The sequence below is a fragment of the Erpetoichthys calabaricus genome, chromosome 1 (assembly GCF_900747795.2).
Source record: "Erpetoichthys calabaricus chromosome 1, fErpCal1.3, whole genome shotgun sequence".
Lineage (NCBI taxonomy): Eukaryota > Metazoa > Chordata > Cladistia > Polypteriformes > Polypteridae > Erpetoichthys > Erpetoichthys calabaricus.
Genome location: NC_041394.2, coordinates 184238493 through 184255770, shown reverse-complemented (window position 1 = coordinate 184255770; position 17278 = coordinate 184238493). Strand labels below are relative to the sequence as shown.

The following is a 17278-nucleotide window of genomic DNA, read 5'->3' as shown; positions in this document are numbered from 1 at the left end:
ATTATTTTCATAAAAGAAGAGTAATTCAGATTTTAATAGATCATTCTTTAAATCATTTATTTTCAGCATACGTTTCCTGGCAAGTGTCAGCATTTTCCAACTTCCAATGTCTAATATGCCTGGTTTAGTCCCATTCTTGCCTGTAATATGAGGGGCATTGTGCCCAACCCTCACCCTTCACCTAGTGAGTGGTGGGTCCACAGGTGCTTTAATGCAGCAGATTGAGTTTGACTGGGATAAATAAGCTGCCCAGTTACCAGGTAGTTGGTGATGACTATAACTTCCAGGCATGGCTGCAGGTATGGGCCTTAGTATCTGTGTTACAGGCTCTTAGATTTAATTATGTCTATCATTAGAGTCATTTATGAATTGTTCATTGTTTGGCCTCACCCTTAGAAATATATGCTTTCTGTAAATCCATAATTGAAGCAGACAGGTCCCCTATCACAGTAAGGTCACAGTGTTTAAAATAACAAAGTAGCCCAGATTTGATGTAGATGGTGTTTGAATTGAACATGCAGTGCATCAGTTGTGAGATTTCTCATAGTACCCAAGATTATTTGTGATTCAGTTGTTTAGGGCGATATCCATTAATCCGATCATTTTCAGCCAATGTACCTTGTTATTCCTGAAATGCTGATAAATTTGGGGATAATTAGAATGCTTCAATATATTCACTGTCTGTCATAAAGAACATTTTTAATCAAGAAAGTATTTTTTCATTGAGAGTAACCTTAGATTTTCTTTTTTGGCAGAATCAATAATGATTTGTTAATGTGGGAGCCTAGCACTCCATTTGATGGAGCAACTTCTAGCTCTAATATTGACCCTCTACTTGCCAAGAATTTACCCTACTTTGCCAGTCAGCATGAAAATTTCCGGATGTGTAAATCCGCTTTCAGACTAGGTGAGCAGTTTTTCTATGGACTTTTTGCACATTGTCTACAATGAACATAATTATTCTTTCAATAATCGTGAACCCTGAATTTATTTTGAAGAATATACAGTGTATACACATTTTTCCTTTTTATGTTTCTTACAAAATAGGATTTATTTCAGTAATCTACATTATATGCTTTTCATTCTAAAATCCCAATCATAGACATTTTTTCAAGTAATCAAGAAGGAAAAAAAATGCATTTTTGAAATCTTCATACCTCTTTAGACAATAGTAAGTGTGAAAGACAGCTTTGTAGCAGTAATAGTCATTTTTTGTTATGGAGAAATGTCTGCTAACATTACACAAGACCAGGATGCATCTGTTGCTAATATTTTTTACAACATAAAAGTAATAATGCCTAGGATCAGAGTTTCACCCACTTAATAGGTTTCCTTTCTTCATCATTCTTGAGACAAAAATGACTGCAAATCTACGTATACAGTGGAACCTCGGGTCACGACTGTAATTCATTCCAAAACTCTGGTTGCAACCCGATTTGGTCGTGACCCGAAGTAATTTTCCCCCATAGGATTGTAATGAAATGAAATGTAATGAAATCCGTTCCGGACCGTACGTGCTGTATGTAAATATATATACGCTTGCTCGCGCTATCTCTTTCTCGTTCGCTCGCTCCCTCTCTCTCTTTCTCTCATGCGCTCTTTCTCTCTCTCTCGCTGCACAGGGAATGCACAGGGAGAGACAAAACACGTGCAGAAATCATCGGCGTGTACAAACCGGAAGGAAAACTGGCTTGTCACCCAAGTGTGTGGTCGTGAACAGATGCAAAAGTTTGGCAAACTTTTTGGTCGTAAACCAATTTGTATGTGGTCCGAGACATTCATGACCCGAGGTTCTACTGGACATATAAGTATACATATATAAAACACCACAATGCCATTTCAGTGCTACTAGCTCACATTTAACCCCCTGCTGTACAATAATAAACTCAATTGCAGTGGTATCACCAAGATGGAAGGCTGCTGCCTGCTCTTCAGTATTATATTCTGTTTCAAACTGTGCTTGTTTCTAGTACATTAAGCTGGGTGCCGAGGCCAAAATAACTGAGAACTAGTGCTGTTGGCGCCTCATTTCTTTGGGAGCCTACTTAAGTTCTACTGACTAGCAGGTTGTAGTCATTGAGCTTACAACATACCTCTGTGTTTAATTACCTTCATCTACGGCTTTACACAGAATACTGTAAATGAGTTTGTGTGCACACTGCATGTGAGGTTAACACCAGTGAGATCAGCTTATTATGGAAACAGTTTATATGTTGCTGAGTGAGAAGGCATTTTAGAGTGAAAAATATTGATTTCAGTTGTAAAAATCCTAATTACAAATAATTCCGTATGTACCACATGGATTGCTGGCATATCACTAATGGTCTGTGCAGAACAATTTAGGGACATCTAGCCTATTCCATATGCTTTTGTATTTTATGCTTGAATATCAGTTCAGCAGTGTGTTTCTAACTACCAAAAATCTCAACTGACTTCTAGTCATCACTGTAACTATCTTAACAGATTGTTGTTGTATTTATTTGTACAAAAATCCTTTTGAGTCAGTTCTGTCTCAAATGTTTGGGTTTTAATAGATTCAGATTCTGAGGAAGAAGAAGCACATTTTTGCACAGCAGATTTTCCATTACAGCGCAAGAGAGCAGCAGCCCATATTGGGAATGGCTACAGTTTTCTTTCTATGAAAGTTCAAATTGGAAAAGGAAGGATTACTGCAATGACAGACAGTAAGGTAACAAAGTACACTCTTAAATGACTGTTACAATTTCCACCTGTTTAATTTAGTAATTTGATTAAGTTATGGCTCTTAATTTTCCTCTCTTATGCTTAAAAGTTTGTTTTTTATCCCATGAGAGATTTACAATATATTACCTTTAAAGGGAGAAAATGGTAAGAAGCTTGATAACCATCATGGAGAGCTAGTATTGGATGTTGAAGGAGGAACCATCTTCACCGTATCTCAGTACAAAGGAGACCCTAATCTCAGCTATTTCTGCATTGAAGGACAGCGGGTGGAGTTGTACCACAAGGGTGAGATGTTCTTTCAGTTGTGTACTTGATTGGAATGACGATTTCTATGCTTGACATGCAATGAAGCACCAGAATGTTTCAGGCCAAAGATGAGACTATAATCATACTTAGGTGTTGTTCTTAAATACTTTTTTAAGTTATCCAGAACCTCAGCCCTTATTGTTTATATTTTTATCTAGTGGCCCCTTTGTTGTCCACTCTGTTTTGCAATAAACTTTTTTTCTGACCAGAGTTTCCTGCTAAAAGAATGTACTCTGTACATAGTGTGGTGTGAAGACTAAGGAATTGAACTGTAAATTATAGGGTTATCATTTTAAGCCTGTGTACTAACTCTCTGTGCAACCCTTTCTGAAACCATTTTTCCAGCCAATATAAAAAAAATGTTACACAATCTACCTTAGAATGATTTACTTTTATTTCTTGTGTCATGCTTGATTGGATTTCAGAAGTATGCTTATACATATCTGTCTTCGCCTGTTTATTTATCATTTTCCATATTTTATTTTCTCATCATCAGTGCTTCCTTTCTTAGGACCTTTGTCATCTCCACGGCTCATGTAATGCTTTCACCAGCTTGTATTTCTTTCTCAGAATCTATCTTGGCTTTGCCATCTTCAGATTTTACGTGCTGTTCTCAACATTTTTAAATGCTTTGCTGATTCCAACATATGATACTAGGTGAAACTGTGGTGCAGTGCTTAGCACTCTCATGTCTGAGCTCTGAGGTCTTGATTCACATCTTGGCCTGGGCACTGTCTTTGTAGAGTCTATACTTTGTCTTCTTGTTTTCCTGTGTTCCCCTTGAGTACACTGGTTTATATCCACATCCCAGAGATGTGCATCTTAAATAAACTGGTGACTCTTAATTGGTCTGATGTGGTTGCCCTGTTAATGATTGGCATTTTACCTTGTGCCCAGTAGGCTGTGGCCCCCAACGACCATCTATTATAATAAGTGACTTGGAAAGGTGATTGACTCAATAAGTAAAATGCCCGTACTGTATGACAAAGGAAAATGCAATAACTTTTTTTTTAATATGTGCTATAGTGGGGCAAAAAAAGTATTTAGTCAGCCACCAATTGTGCAAGTTCTCCCACTTAAAAAGATGAGAGAGGCCTGTAATTTTCATCATAGGTATACCTCAACTATGAGAGACAAAATGAGAAAAAAAAAATCCAGAAAATCACATTGTCTGATTTTTGAAGAATTTATTTGCAAATTATGGTGGAAAAAAAGTATTTGGTCAGTAACAAAAGTTATATACCCTTTGTTGGCAATGACAGAGGTCAAATGTTTTCTGTAAGTCTTCACAAGGTCTTCACACACTGTTGCTGGTATTTTGGCCCATTCCTCCATGCAGATCTCCTCTAGAGCAGTGATGTTTTGGGGCTGTCGCTGGGCAACACGGACGTTCAACTCCTTCCAAAGATTTTCTATGGAGTTGAGATCTGGAGACTGGCTAGGCCACTCCAGGACCTTGAAGTGCTCCTTACGAAGCCACTCCTTCGTTACCCGGGCGGTGTGTTTGGGATCATTGTCATGCTGAAAGACCCAGCCATGTTTCATCTTCAATGCCCTTGCTGATGGAAGGAGGTTTTCACTCAAAATCTGACGATACATGGCCCCATTCATTCTTTCCTTAATACGGATCAGTCGTCCTGGTCCCTTTGCAGAAAAACAGCCCCAAAGCATGAGGTTTCCACCCCGATGCTTTACAGTAGGTATGGTGTTCTTTGGATGCAACTCAGCATTCTTACTCCTCCAAACATGACGAGTACAGTTTTTTTCATCTGACCATATGACATTCTCCCAATCCTCTTCTGGATCATCCAAATGCTCTCTAGCAAACTTCAGATGGGCCTGCACATGTACTGGCTTAAGCATGGGACACGTCTGGCACTGCAGGATTTGAGTCCCTGGCGGCGTAATGTGTTACTGATGGTAGCCTTTGTTACTTTGGTCCCAGCTCTCTGCAGGTCATTCACTAGGTCCCCCCGTGTGGTTCTGGGATTTTTGCTCACCGTTCTTGTGATCATTTTGACCCCACGGGGTGAGATCTTGTATGGAGCCCCAGATTGAGGGAGATTATCAGTGGTCTTGTATGTCTTCCATTTTCTAATAATTGCTCCCACAGTTGATTTCTTCATACCAAGCTGCTTACCTATTGCAGATTCAGTCTTCCCAGCCTGGTGCAGGTCTACAATTTTGTTTCTGCTGTCCTTTGACAGCTCTTTGGTCTTGGCCATAGTGGAGTTTGGAGTGTGACTGTTTGAGGTTGTGGACAGGTGTCTTTTATATTGATAACAAGTTCAAACAGTTGCCATTAATACAGGTAACGAGTGGAGGACAGAGGAGCCTCTTACAGAAGAAGTTACAGGTCTGTAAGAGCCAGAAATCTTGCTTGTTTGTAGGTGACCAAATACTTATTTTCCACCATAATTTGCAAATAAATTCTTCAAAAATCAGACAATGTGATTTTCTGGATTTTTTTTTTCTCATTTTGTCTCTCATAGTTGAGGTATACCTATGATGAAAATTACAGGCCTCTCTCATCTTTTTAAGTGGGAGAACTTGCACAATTGGTGGCTGACTAAATATTTTTTTGCCCCACTGTAATTCATCCATTGGCTTTAATCCTAGCTATTAGGTTTAAGCAATATTAGCCAGGAAACCATAAAGACAAAGCAAATGATCTTTTCCTAATTAGCCTTCAGTCCCAGAGATGAAAATTTCTTACTTTTTGAAGTTTTTCTGGTCACATTTACAGATTTTAGTGGTATACTTACAAGAAGAGTTTGCTTGTCTTCCAAACAGGGTCTTAATTGGATCTTGGTTAGCAGATTACCTTCTACATAATGATTTACTAGACATGGTGCACAGGGAGAAGACCAAAGTTGTGCTGCAAAAATGATACCTCTTGATGTTCTTGGGGACTTTTGGAAACTTCCAAGGAACAGGCTTAGGAAGTTGATGGGGATAGGGAGACCTGGTCAGCCAAGATCAGTGTGTGGGTATCGTGAGGCTAATTAGGAGAAGTGGATAATGATGATGATGACAATGATAATGACGATGTATAGTGCTTGGTGAACAGTAAAGTTGTTGTGGCCATCAAATACAGTATTTCTGTTTAAATAATCCTGTTTTCAGATGGCGGAGAACTGAAGAAGATGGTTATATACATGCATACCCTCACATATACTAATCCAATTTGTAGTATATTTGTATTGTTCTAGAGTGATAAGAATGGAAAAATATATTTACAATTTATAGATATATACTATGTCCATAATACAAAGTTTCATTTTTATTGTTAAATAACATATGTAGCATACAAAATGTAGTATTAAAGGTGATGTGCTCATTCTGTAAGCTTTCTGAGGGATTTCTTTCTTTGTTTTAACTTGTACATAGTTGTTTGCTTTATTTTGCAGTTATGTAAGAGTCTAATATTAAGATATTAGAAAAAATCTTGATGCTAACACCATTTTGAGATGAGTATTTTTATTTCCCTGTTTGTATCGTCATACACATACAGTATATATGTATATACAGGGGTGGACAAAAGTAGTTTTACAGTTTTTCGTATGGATAACGGCACGCAGGTTATGATTGCTACAGTCAAGCATACTTCAATTATAATATTAATATTAAGAAGAAAGCAAATAAGAAAAAAATAATAAAAAAAATACAATAATTAATAAATAAATAACTAATAATACAAGAATAAACTCTGTGTTTTGCGTACTCACAACGGTAAACCTACTTTTGTCAGCTCCTCTCTGTCTCTCTCTCTTTCTCTGTGTGTGTGTGTGTGTGTGTGTGTGTGTATACATATATACAGTATATATATATATATATATATATATATTTTATCTTTCAGCTGTGGTAGCGGACTCCACCTTGCCTGAGCGATTAGAAATACCTCATTTCACTCCACCTCCTCACCTGAATCCTACCATCTACCCTTCAGAGGAGGGGGTCTCATGCAAGTCGGCTGCAGACAGAAGAATTCATGAGCTGCACATGCTTTCAACAGCTATTAAGATCAACCTTGATCTCCAGAAGAATGTTAAAGTGAGCTTCTGCCTATTATTTATGCACTTGCCATGTAAAGTCCTTGATTATTGGTGGGTTAGGTCAAAATGGACAAAAGAGATAGTTATTACAATGTGCCTTACAGCCTTAACATTTGAACTTAATAAAATGATACTTTATTTTCTTCCATTATAACTTCCAGTTTTAGGGTTTTGAGCCATTGATTATATTTTTCCCATCTTTTACCAGGATCTCTTTGTTTGTTCCATGGTCATCCTTTTGTTTTTGGCTGCTTCTGTGACATTTTCTTCCTATAACTTTCTAGGTCTCACCCCCAACCCAAACTTTTTCCTTCTTCCATCATTTCAAACACTTTTTTGGAGTGCCTTGTTTCCCTGATCCATATTATGTGTCCATGCCGCTGTAGCTGTTTTATTTGCACATTGACAGGTTCCTTAATATCTTATTTATATAGTGATTTTGTTAGACTGAACTTCTTAACTTGGAATTATGTTTAATTATAGTGTGACTCCCTTTGTGAAGCTAAATTGGCCCTTGTACATTTATATGTTGTTTTATGTGTGTGTGATTGTGTTCACTGTGTGATGGACCAGCGCAAATTCCAGAGGATAGTTTCTGCCTTGCCCCACCCTATATTTGCTGGGATAGGCTCCAGTCCCCTGCGACCTTTCCTTTTGATTAAGCGAGCTTTGAAAATGGTATGGTATGACGATTCCCTTTGTTCCATTTATGTGAGGGACGCTGCTTTTCACTTTCACAGTTTATTAAACTCATTTAAAATGATTACTGCTCTTTTGTTAAATTAAAAATGATTGTATTCGTTATTAATACTTTTAGGAATTCCTTGTTGCTTTAAGGCTGCAAGGAGCAACTATGAGGCATCACATGGCCCAGAATTATCAGAGCTGGAATGAACAGGTAAAAATGTAACTGAAAAATGTTTAAATGTGATATAATGTCAAACAACAGAATATTTTAGTTTGCCTGTTTAGAAAATCATTACAAAGCATTTTCTAAAAGCGAAGGTGTTTTTTTTTTGTTTTTTTTAATTTTTGGCTTCTGTGTACCTTAATCTTTTTTGCTTCTACTATGGAAGTCTATGTGTATTACCAATATGAGCTAATATTTTGTACTTTTTGTCTTTTCAGCTGGTAGATTTTCTGAATGTGATGGATGACCCCATTCTAGGTTACACTCCTCCTGCTGTTATAACTGTACTACATAGCCATTTACTAAACTGTGCTGTTGACTACAGGTAAAAATACAGCTAAAGAAACATTTGGAAAGAAACAAAAACTATAAAATAACCCATTTTCATAATGCATGCTCCGTCATAAAAGAGATACAGTAATGTGTAGTTTTTGTTAAAGTATTATTATTTGTGGCTTTATGTAGCAACTAAGTTGGTAATTGTCTCATTTTTTAGGCCACTGTATCTTCCTGTTCGCATCCTTATTACAGCAGAGACCTTCACCTTGTCAAGCAATATTATAGTGGATACAGCTACGTTCCACCTAAGGTAACCTGCACAAGAAGCACTCTTTATTGTTGTATCTATAATTGTTATCATAACAGTGGTTTAGAAGCTAAGTGTCAATTAGAAGTAATAAGCAGGCCTTTCATAAATGTGGTATATAAGGATTTGAGGCAATTTTAATTATATTGCTTTACTCCGAAATATTCAGTATTTTATACTGTTCTTTTACTGTTGAGCACAACATGCTTTAAAGAGTCAAAAACATTACAATATGTTCTAAAATTGCTTTTTTGTCACCTTAGGTTTATTTTGGATGACTCTGCACTGTATTTGTCTGAGAAGTGTGATGCTGAGGCTGTTGAACTAAGAAAAGGTAATTGTTACCTCAGTCAACCTGTTTTTCTTTTTGCTATACTCTCTAATTTCTAAAATGGTTACTTCTAGCCACTTTTTGCTATGTAAATGCAAATTGAATCTGTTCAAGTCAGTAAATTTGACAGTTTTCTATGGACTCTTAAATTCTAATGTGTCTCAGATTTTGGTTGAAATTTACCCACTTATCAATTGGTTTGACCCACTTAATCCAGTTTTATGGACATGGACACACTCACTTGTGCCCCAGTATTTTCTTATTCTAAAACTGCAGGGCAAGGTAGGTTCCTATATAAACTACTCAAAAAATTTAGAGGAACACTTTGAAAACACATCAGATCTCAATGGGGAAAAAATCCTGCTGGATATCTATACTGATAATGACTGGGTAATGTGTTAGGAACGAATTGATGCCTCATCGTTTGATGCAAATGAAAATGCAACCTGCAAAGGGCTGAATTCAAAGACACCCTGAAAATCAAACTGAAAAAAATGATGTGGCAGGCTAGTCCATTTTGCCGAAATTTCATTGCAGCAACTCAGAATCGTACTCGGTAGTTTGTATGGCCCCCACATGCTTATATGCATGCCTGACAACGTCAGGGTGTGCTCCTAATGAGACAACGGATCTCCTGGGGGATCTCCTCCCACATCTGGACCAGGGCATCACTGAGCTCATTTACAGTCTGAGGTGCCACCTGACGACGTCGGATGGACAGAAACATAATGTCCCAGTGGTGTTCTATTGGATTTAGGACAGGCGAGCATGGGGGCCAGTCAGTGGTATCAATTCCTTCATCCTCCAGGAACTGCCTGCATACTCAAGACTGGGCATTCTTGTGCACCAGGAGGAACCCAGGACCCACTGCAACAGTATTGGGTATGACAATGGGTCCAAGGATTTCATCCCGATACCTAATGGCAGTCAAGGTGCCGTCGCCTGGCCTGTAGAGGTTTGTGCGTCCCTCCATGGATATGCCTCCCCACACCTTCACTGACCCACCACCAAACCAGTCATGCTGAACGATGTTACAGGCAGCATAACATTCTCCACGGCTTCTCCAGACCCTTTCATGTCTGTTGCATGTGCTCGGGGTGAACCTGCGAGTACAGGATACCAGTGGTGGACCTGCAAATTCTGGTATTCTATGACAAATGCCAATAGAGCTCCATGGTGCCGGGCGGGAAGTGAGCACAGGGCCAACTAGAGGACATCAGGCCCTCAGGCCACCCTCATGAAGTCTGTTTCTGATTGTTTGGTCAGAGACATTCACACCAGTGGGCCTGCTGGAGGTCATTTTATAGGGCTCTGGCCCTGCTCATTCTATTCCTCCTTGCCCAAAGGAGCAGATACCAGTCCTGCTGATGGGTTAAGGACCTTCTATGGCCCTGTCCAGCTCTCCTAGAGTAACCGCCTGTCTCCTGGAATCTCCTCCATGCCCTTGAGACTGTGCTGGGAGACGCAGCAAACATTCTGGCAATGGCACTTATTGATGTGCCATCATGGAGAAGATGGACTACCTGTACAACCTCTGTAGGGTCCAGGTATCGCCTCCTGCTACCAGTAGCCAAATGCAAAACTAGTGAAAAAACAGTCAGAACAGATGAGGGAAAAATGTCAGTGGCCTCCACCTGTTAAGCTATTCCTTTTTCGGGGGTCATCTCATTGTTGCCCCTCTAGTGTACCTGTTGTTAATTTCATTAACACCAAGACAGTTGAAACTGATTAATAACCCCCTCTGCTACTTAACTGACCAGATCAAAATCCCAGAAGTTTAATTGACTTGATGCTATACTGTGATTAAAAAGTGTTCCTTTCATTTTTTGAGCAGTATATTTATCACTTATTACATTCCTCTTAAGAGAGTATGTCATTTTTCTTTGCAGTTTATCTGAATATCTTTAGGTTAGTTTCAGTTTTGTGGATGATTTAGTACAAGTTTTCATTCTGTTAACCATCTGTGATATGTTTTTCCCATAATATATAACATGTAATTATAACACATACTTGCTTTATGTAACTGCAGATTATGTATGTGTGCTGGATGTAGATCTTTTGGAGTTAGGCATCACCACATGGAAAGGAAGTGCCACAGGAAAACTGGTAAGAATAAGAATTTTTATATACCAAATTCTGCCGACATTTTTTAAAAACTTTTTATTGAATTTATTAAAATCAAATAACATTCAGTTTTGAAAGAAATCAACCCCCAGCCGTGAGAGAGAAAGAGCTAGGCCAACAGAGTACAACTTTAATTGTAGGAAAAATAAATAGAGTAAAAAAGGGAAGAGAATCCACTTCCTCAATTTAAATGATTATTCTAAAATGTTATTGATTAGATCCTGCCAGGTTTTGAAAAAGTTTTTGTAAGATCCTCTGAGTGAGAATTTGATTTTTTCCAAATTCAGATAATATATAATATTAGTTATCCACTGACTTAAAAGGGGTGAGTTAGGATTCTTACAGTTGAGCTGCTGACATTTAATCAAGTAAATAGTAATCTGTCTTTAAACTCTTTTTCAGAAAAAAAATTGTAGTTGAACACTTAAAAGAGAACTTGAATACAAATTTGCAAAGAGTGTTTTAATGTTTGGTAATATTATCAGTTGATCAAAAATAATAAATATGAACTTTTTAAATTGTTGAGCTTTACTTATAAACAGAATGCCAGTTAATTTATTTTCAAGTATATACAGCTGGCTTTTACCTTATAAAACTTTTATGGGAGGCAATCTGGCATAATGGATAGATGCAGTATTCCTGGTTCTACTCCAACAGTCGTTGGAGTGGTTTTCCTCATACATCCCCAGATGTGCTGTTTAGGTTAAATGGCAGCTACTAATTGGCCTGATGTGAGTGTGAATGTGTGTGTGTGGGTGGGGCATGAGACGATCTGGCTGCCTCTTGGAACACTAAGTGAGATTGAAAATGTTATACAGTAGGTCCTCATAGGCTACAAAACATCATGCACAGGCAACGTTAAAATTGGAAGCCGAAGTAAGAAAAATAAATAATGAGTAAAAATTAGTTAGAGAAGGATTAGTTGCCATCTGTTATGCTAACCTTATTATATCAGTAAAAACACTTTGTCTTTTACTATTGTAACAGAAATTAGACACATTTAAAGCTTAATCTAAAAATCTGAAAATAAAAAACATTAAATATTACAATGTGTATTTAGCATACTGTAAACCACAATTTTTTATCAGCATCCATCCATCTATTATCCAACCCGCTATATCCTAACTACAGGGTCACCGGGGTCTGCTGGAGGCAATCCCAGCCAACACAGGGCGCAAGGCAGGAAACAAACCCCAGGCAGTGCGCCAACCCACCGCAGTTTTATCAGCATTACATTCGGAAATAACAGGCTGTTATTCCCCTAAGTCCTCCTTTGCCATGTGTTAATAATAATAATGTTAAGTGGAGTTACTTGCTTCATCATTTTAAGATTGACATTGGTGTGTTGCTCCAAATAGTTATTTTCATCAGTCCTAAGACAGTTTTATCAGTTCTTATCTGGACCAGTTGCAAAAATGTCCTTGAATTAATTAATTGTCCAGACAATGTTCCTGCTGTCCATTACCTCAGATTTGAAAGTCTGCAGAGTTTCAGTGTTTATCTTCATCAATTACATTTTTACATAATATAATATGTATTATGTATGTATTGCTACTGAGTATATCTTGAGTATGTCTGTCTTGGCTATCTCTTAGTCCATTCATAATAGTTTAGATATGTACAATAGGCATTTTAACATACAGTTTATCTATACATTTTAAATTGTTTTTGCTTTCCTAGAGCCAACCCCTGTTTGAACTTCGCTGCTCCAATAATGTTGTTCATTTGCATACCTGCGCTGATTCATGTGCCATGCTAGTAAATCTGCTCCAGTACATTGTGAACAGTGGGGACCTGCATCCACCTCCACGTCAGGACAGTCCAACTGAGATTGCTGGACAGAAACTTCAGGTAAGGAATTTAGTTTAAGTAATTGATTTTTTTTTTCCTTTGTACTTCTATTTTTCTTTTGTTTTCTCTAAACTGATTTTGAAGTAAACTGTTGTATCTGTTAAAATTACAGTAGAGTCTTGCTTATCCGACATAAACGGGCCGGAAGAACGTCGGATAAGCGAAAATGTCGGATAATGGGAGGTGTTAAGAAAAAGCCTAGTAAACGTCAAACTATGTTATAATTTTACACATTACGAGCCTAATACAGTGGAACCTCAGTTCACAAACATCTCTGAACACGTACAAATCGGGTTATGATCAAAAAGTTCGCCAAACTTTTGCCTCTGTGCACGACCACACACTAGGTATAGGAACAAGCCAGTTTCCCTTTCGGTTTGTGCGCGCCGATGATTTCCGCACGTGTTCAGTCTCTCCCTGTGCATTCCCTGTGCAGCGTTAGAGAGAGACACAGACAGACACCTGCACATGCATGCGCAAGAGAGAGAGAGACACACACACGCACACACACGCGAGAGAGACACATGCACACACGTGAGAGAAAGAGAGACGCACGCACACACACGAGAGAGACAAGCGCACGCACACACACACACACACACACGAGAGAGACAAGCGCACGCACACACACACACACACACACACACGAGAGAGACAAGCGCACACGCACACACACACGAGAGAGAGACAAGCGCACACACACACACACACACATGAGAGACACGCACGCCAGAGAGGGCCAGCCACATAATCCACTGTAATCATGTTTTACAACAAAACAACAGAAAAATTTAACTGAAAAAATGAACTTAGCAACAAAAAATAGATTACGCCCACGCTCGCAACTTGCAGTTCTTGTTGCCGATTGATGCGGTTTTTTTTTTGTTTTGTTTTTTTGCGGTGGGACGTCGGATAATACAGAATGTTGGATATGCGAAGGTTGGATAAGCGAGACTCTACTGTATTTGTTTGACTGTGTACTATGCCATTGTAATGCTTTCCTTTCTAAAATAAAACAAAAATTACAGGCTTCCTTTTCAGGAAATTTTATTTACTTGTTATGTACAGTGCACACTTGAATTACTTGTGAGTTTCATATCCCAGATTTATTTATCCTTTTTTGCCCTTGGGTCTTCAAGAACTATGACCTTAAAAATGAAACCAAGCTAAAGGACATTTTGTATGGTAGCTAACCTGCTGTTGTCTCCTTTTGTAACCTACTGTAAGTACTTTAAGAGATTCATAAAGTGTTGCCTCTGGAATATTATCTGTATCACTGCATCAGTTTCAGTATTTTCACTGATTCAGAGATGACCAGCATTGGGGCCATGGTCCTGCAAGAGCTTCTCCGCTCAGTGGGCCTCTGCATCATAATGCCCAACTCCTTTATTTCCAGCTAGGCTGAAGTTAGATAGCCTGAAATGGTCAGATTATATCAGCATCACCAGATGGAAACTACAGCCATGGGAAATTCTGTATGACGCATGTGCAGCATGATTCATCAAGCACTTTTTCACTTTGGGATCTCTGTAGGGGTAAAGAGGGAGCAGAGCCTAGATCTGTATAAGCAGCTCCCAAATGGAAACTCCTGCTTCACTATCCCATGATCATTGGCTCAAGGACTGGGCTGCTTAGATATCTAAGAACACAGATAACATTTATAGGTATAATTCATTTTTAGGTGACCACCCAATAAGTTCAACAGTGATAAAGAAATGTTTTATATGCACAAAAGATGCCTTAATGAGTCTATTAATTAAAATGTTAATCTTTCTTCAGTGTATACTGTTCAGCTTATTTATTGTTCTTTTTTCCAAGATGTCAGAAAGTCCTGCTTCTCTTCCTGCATGCCTGCCTGCTGAAACAGCTGAGATTAACCAATGTGACCTTACTGATGCATTACTGGACACAGAGAAGAACCAACGAGAAGACACTTTAGATGCAGGTAGGCATATATCTAAATATTAAAGAACCCTGACTACAAATGAAGCTACGTATCTACATATTTATTTACAGTCAGAAGGCATTTATGCCTAATTGCGTATCTTAAGTGGTGGTTTGCATAAATGTATGTAATTAATTATGATCGCATTCAACATTAAAACATGTAATTAAAAAAATTAATACACAAATCATGAAGTAAATATACACTGACAAACTCGTAGGATCAACACAAAATAATTAGAAAAAAAATTAATGGCATAGTTTAAACTTAAACAGTGACCTTAAACCCAAACTTTTAACAAAATACTGCTTGAGAAAGTACAACCTGAATTTGAATTCCTTCCTAAAAGGCAAGTTGAAAAGAAGGCAATAAGAAAATGAGGCCAAAGTATTAATTATCAAATTGGTATAGGTCCTATACTATAGGATATGAGACACAGACATGTCAAAGTAAATATTAAACAATCGAAATGACTGTTGATTTTGAATGCATTGCTGAAAACTTATTTAATTGAAAGAATAGGCATCTCTTAAATGGACATACATTAAAACTTTTGTTAAAACTCCATAAATGCAATCCTCAATTGTTCATCACCATCAACGACTTGATAACTATACTCTACACACGTGTTTTTCAACTGGTGTGCCATGGAAGTAGCAGCGTAGTGCCCCTGGGTCCTGACCTCTGGTGGTCCAGGCCTGTCCTAGGAGGACTAGACTACCTGGAGATGCTGACATAAAAGCAGCTCCATGATCGGCATTTTACTGACACAGCACTTAGAGAGCACTTTAGCAGCCAGGAGACATGCTGCGGATCCATCTGCCTGGGTGCACGTTTGCCAGCGACTCTCGCAGAGCCAAGGGACAGTGGCCATACGAGTTGCCTCTGACCCTGGGTCAGTGGAGTGAGGCAAAGAGAGAACTGCCTGTATAAGCAGGCAAAGGTAAGCAGCTGGAAAATGTACCAAAAGTACTCACTAAGTGCTGTGTCTGCGAACAGCAGTCTCCAAGCTACTTTTTTGCCACCCCCTGCCCTGCCCCTTCAGACAGTTTTAGCGCATCTAAGAGGTTTAATGCTTTAGTGGTTGTTGGAATCATGGTGTGCCTTGGGATTTTTTGGGTTACAAAAAGTGTGCCACCACAGAAAAACAGTTGGAAAACACTACTGTACTTACACCTTTGCCCCTGGCACACTAAAAAAATATTTGCGTAACTTATTTAACACTTATGTGATAAGACATTGAATCAATCTTCTTACAGACACATGACATGGGGAAAAAGTCATTTTTACTTTCGCAACTTTTCTCTAGCATTGCACCAGGACTGCTGTAAACCCCTCCCCAGCCATTTTCCTCCCATTCCTCTGCACCTGTGTCAGTGTGTATAAATCAAGAAAATGAACACCAGTGCTATGTATTGACATGTGGAGTATTGTTGTGAACCGTGTAATACGAAATGTTAAACCTTTACATGAAAATTTTATTTCATAAAAGTTTATAGGTAATATATAAATACAGTACTGGATGTGTATGTAATTCTTTAGATAAACACTTAACTTATTTGTATTATTGTTTTGTAATGTTTAAAAAAAAAAAGAAAAAGAAAATGTCACCCTAACCAAAGCACTGTCTGAGGCTTTTGCCTTGTTGCTGGCCCTGGTCCATTTCTCAAGTCAGGTGTTTATATATTTTGGTATATTTTCTTTGAGTCATATCCTTGAACTTTCTGCTTTATTTTATTCATGAATACCAAGTATATTTCTCTCTGTTTTCTGTACCTACTTTGAACAATTCAGGGTCAGGGGGTCAAGACCTGGCGTGGCAGCCCTGGGCATGAGTCAGGGACCAGATTTAGACAGGGTGGTAGTCCATATCAGGGCACACTCATTCACAGAACTACTCTCACATAAACTGAGCCATCATTGAGTCACCATTTAACACTAGAATTACCAGAGCCTACGAAAAAACTCGTAAATCCGTCCCACCTTAAATCGCGTCTTAAATCCGTTTGCACCTCTCCGCCAGAGTCTTTTGTCATCTAAATGTGCTGATAAACACAAGCTACTAGCAGCCAGCTATTCCATCCCCCCACCGACTTAGAACGAACTTCTCCTAGCTCATGCCTTGCCTTGACTTGATTATCTGGGATTGAAGTGGAGTTTTAGAGTGGAAATAATATAGCGTTATTTGGAATACACGCATTTCATGTGTGTTCCGTTTCTATAGTAGTCTGTACAAACACATTTTTAAAACAGAAACGTTTTTCATATTCTAATAGTAAATGACAAAATGTAGGCATAAACTATATAACGTATGAAGCCTGAAGTCCATATATCAAAGAAACACTTTCACAAAAGGTACAAATAAGAGAACACGTGCGCTTTTATTCAAAAATATAACTGCACAAAAAAAAAAAAGCCGCGTTAGCATGCCACATTGACACTCTTACTACAACCGCCGCGGTGGCGT

General features: G+C 38.4%; 1 protein-coding gene across 1 annotated transcript in view; it reads left to right on the top strand.

Annotated features, from left to right (window-relative positions):
• Positions 1–17278, top strand: part of atg2a (autophagy related 2A) — a 124050-nt gene that overhangs the window by 71654 nt on the left and 35118 nt on the right. The window contains exons 19-29 of the mRNA XM_051923210.1: positions 756–907; positions 2535–2689; positions 2838–2988; positions 6869–7062; positions 7882–7962; positions 8193–8299; positions 8471–8563; positions 8824–8894; positions 10921–10997; positions 12696–12866; positions 14685–14811. Coding sequence (XP_051779170.1) covers positions 756–907; positions 2535–2689; positions 2838–2988; positions 6869–7062; positions 7882–7962; positions 8193–8299; positions 8471–8563; positions 8824–8894; positions 10921–10997; positions 12696–12866; positions 14685–14811 — 1379 coding nt within the window. The remainder of the gene's footprint in view (positions 1–755; positions 908–2534; positions 2690–2837; positions 2989–6868; positions 7063–7881; positions 7963–8192; positions 8300–8470; positions 8564–8823; positions 8895–10920; positions 10998–12695; positions 12867–14684; positions 14812–17278) is intronic.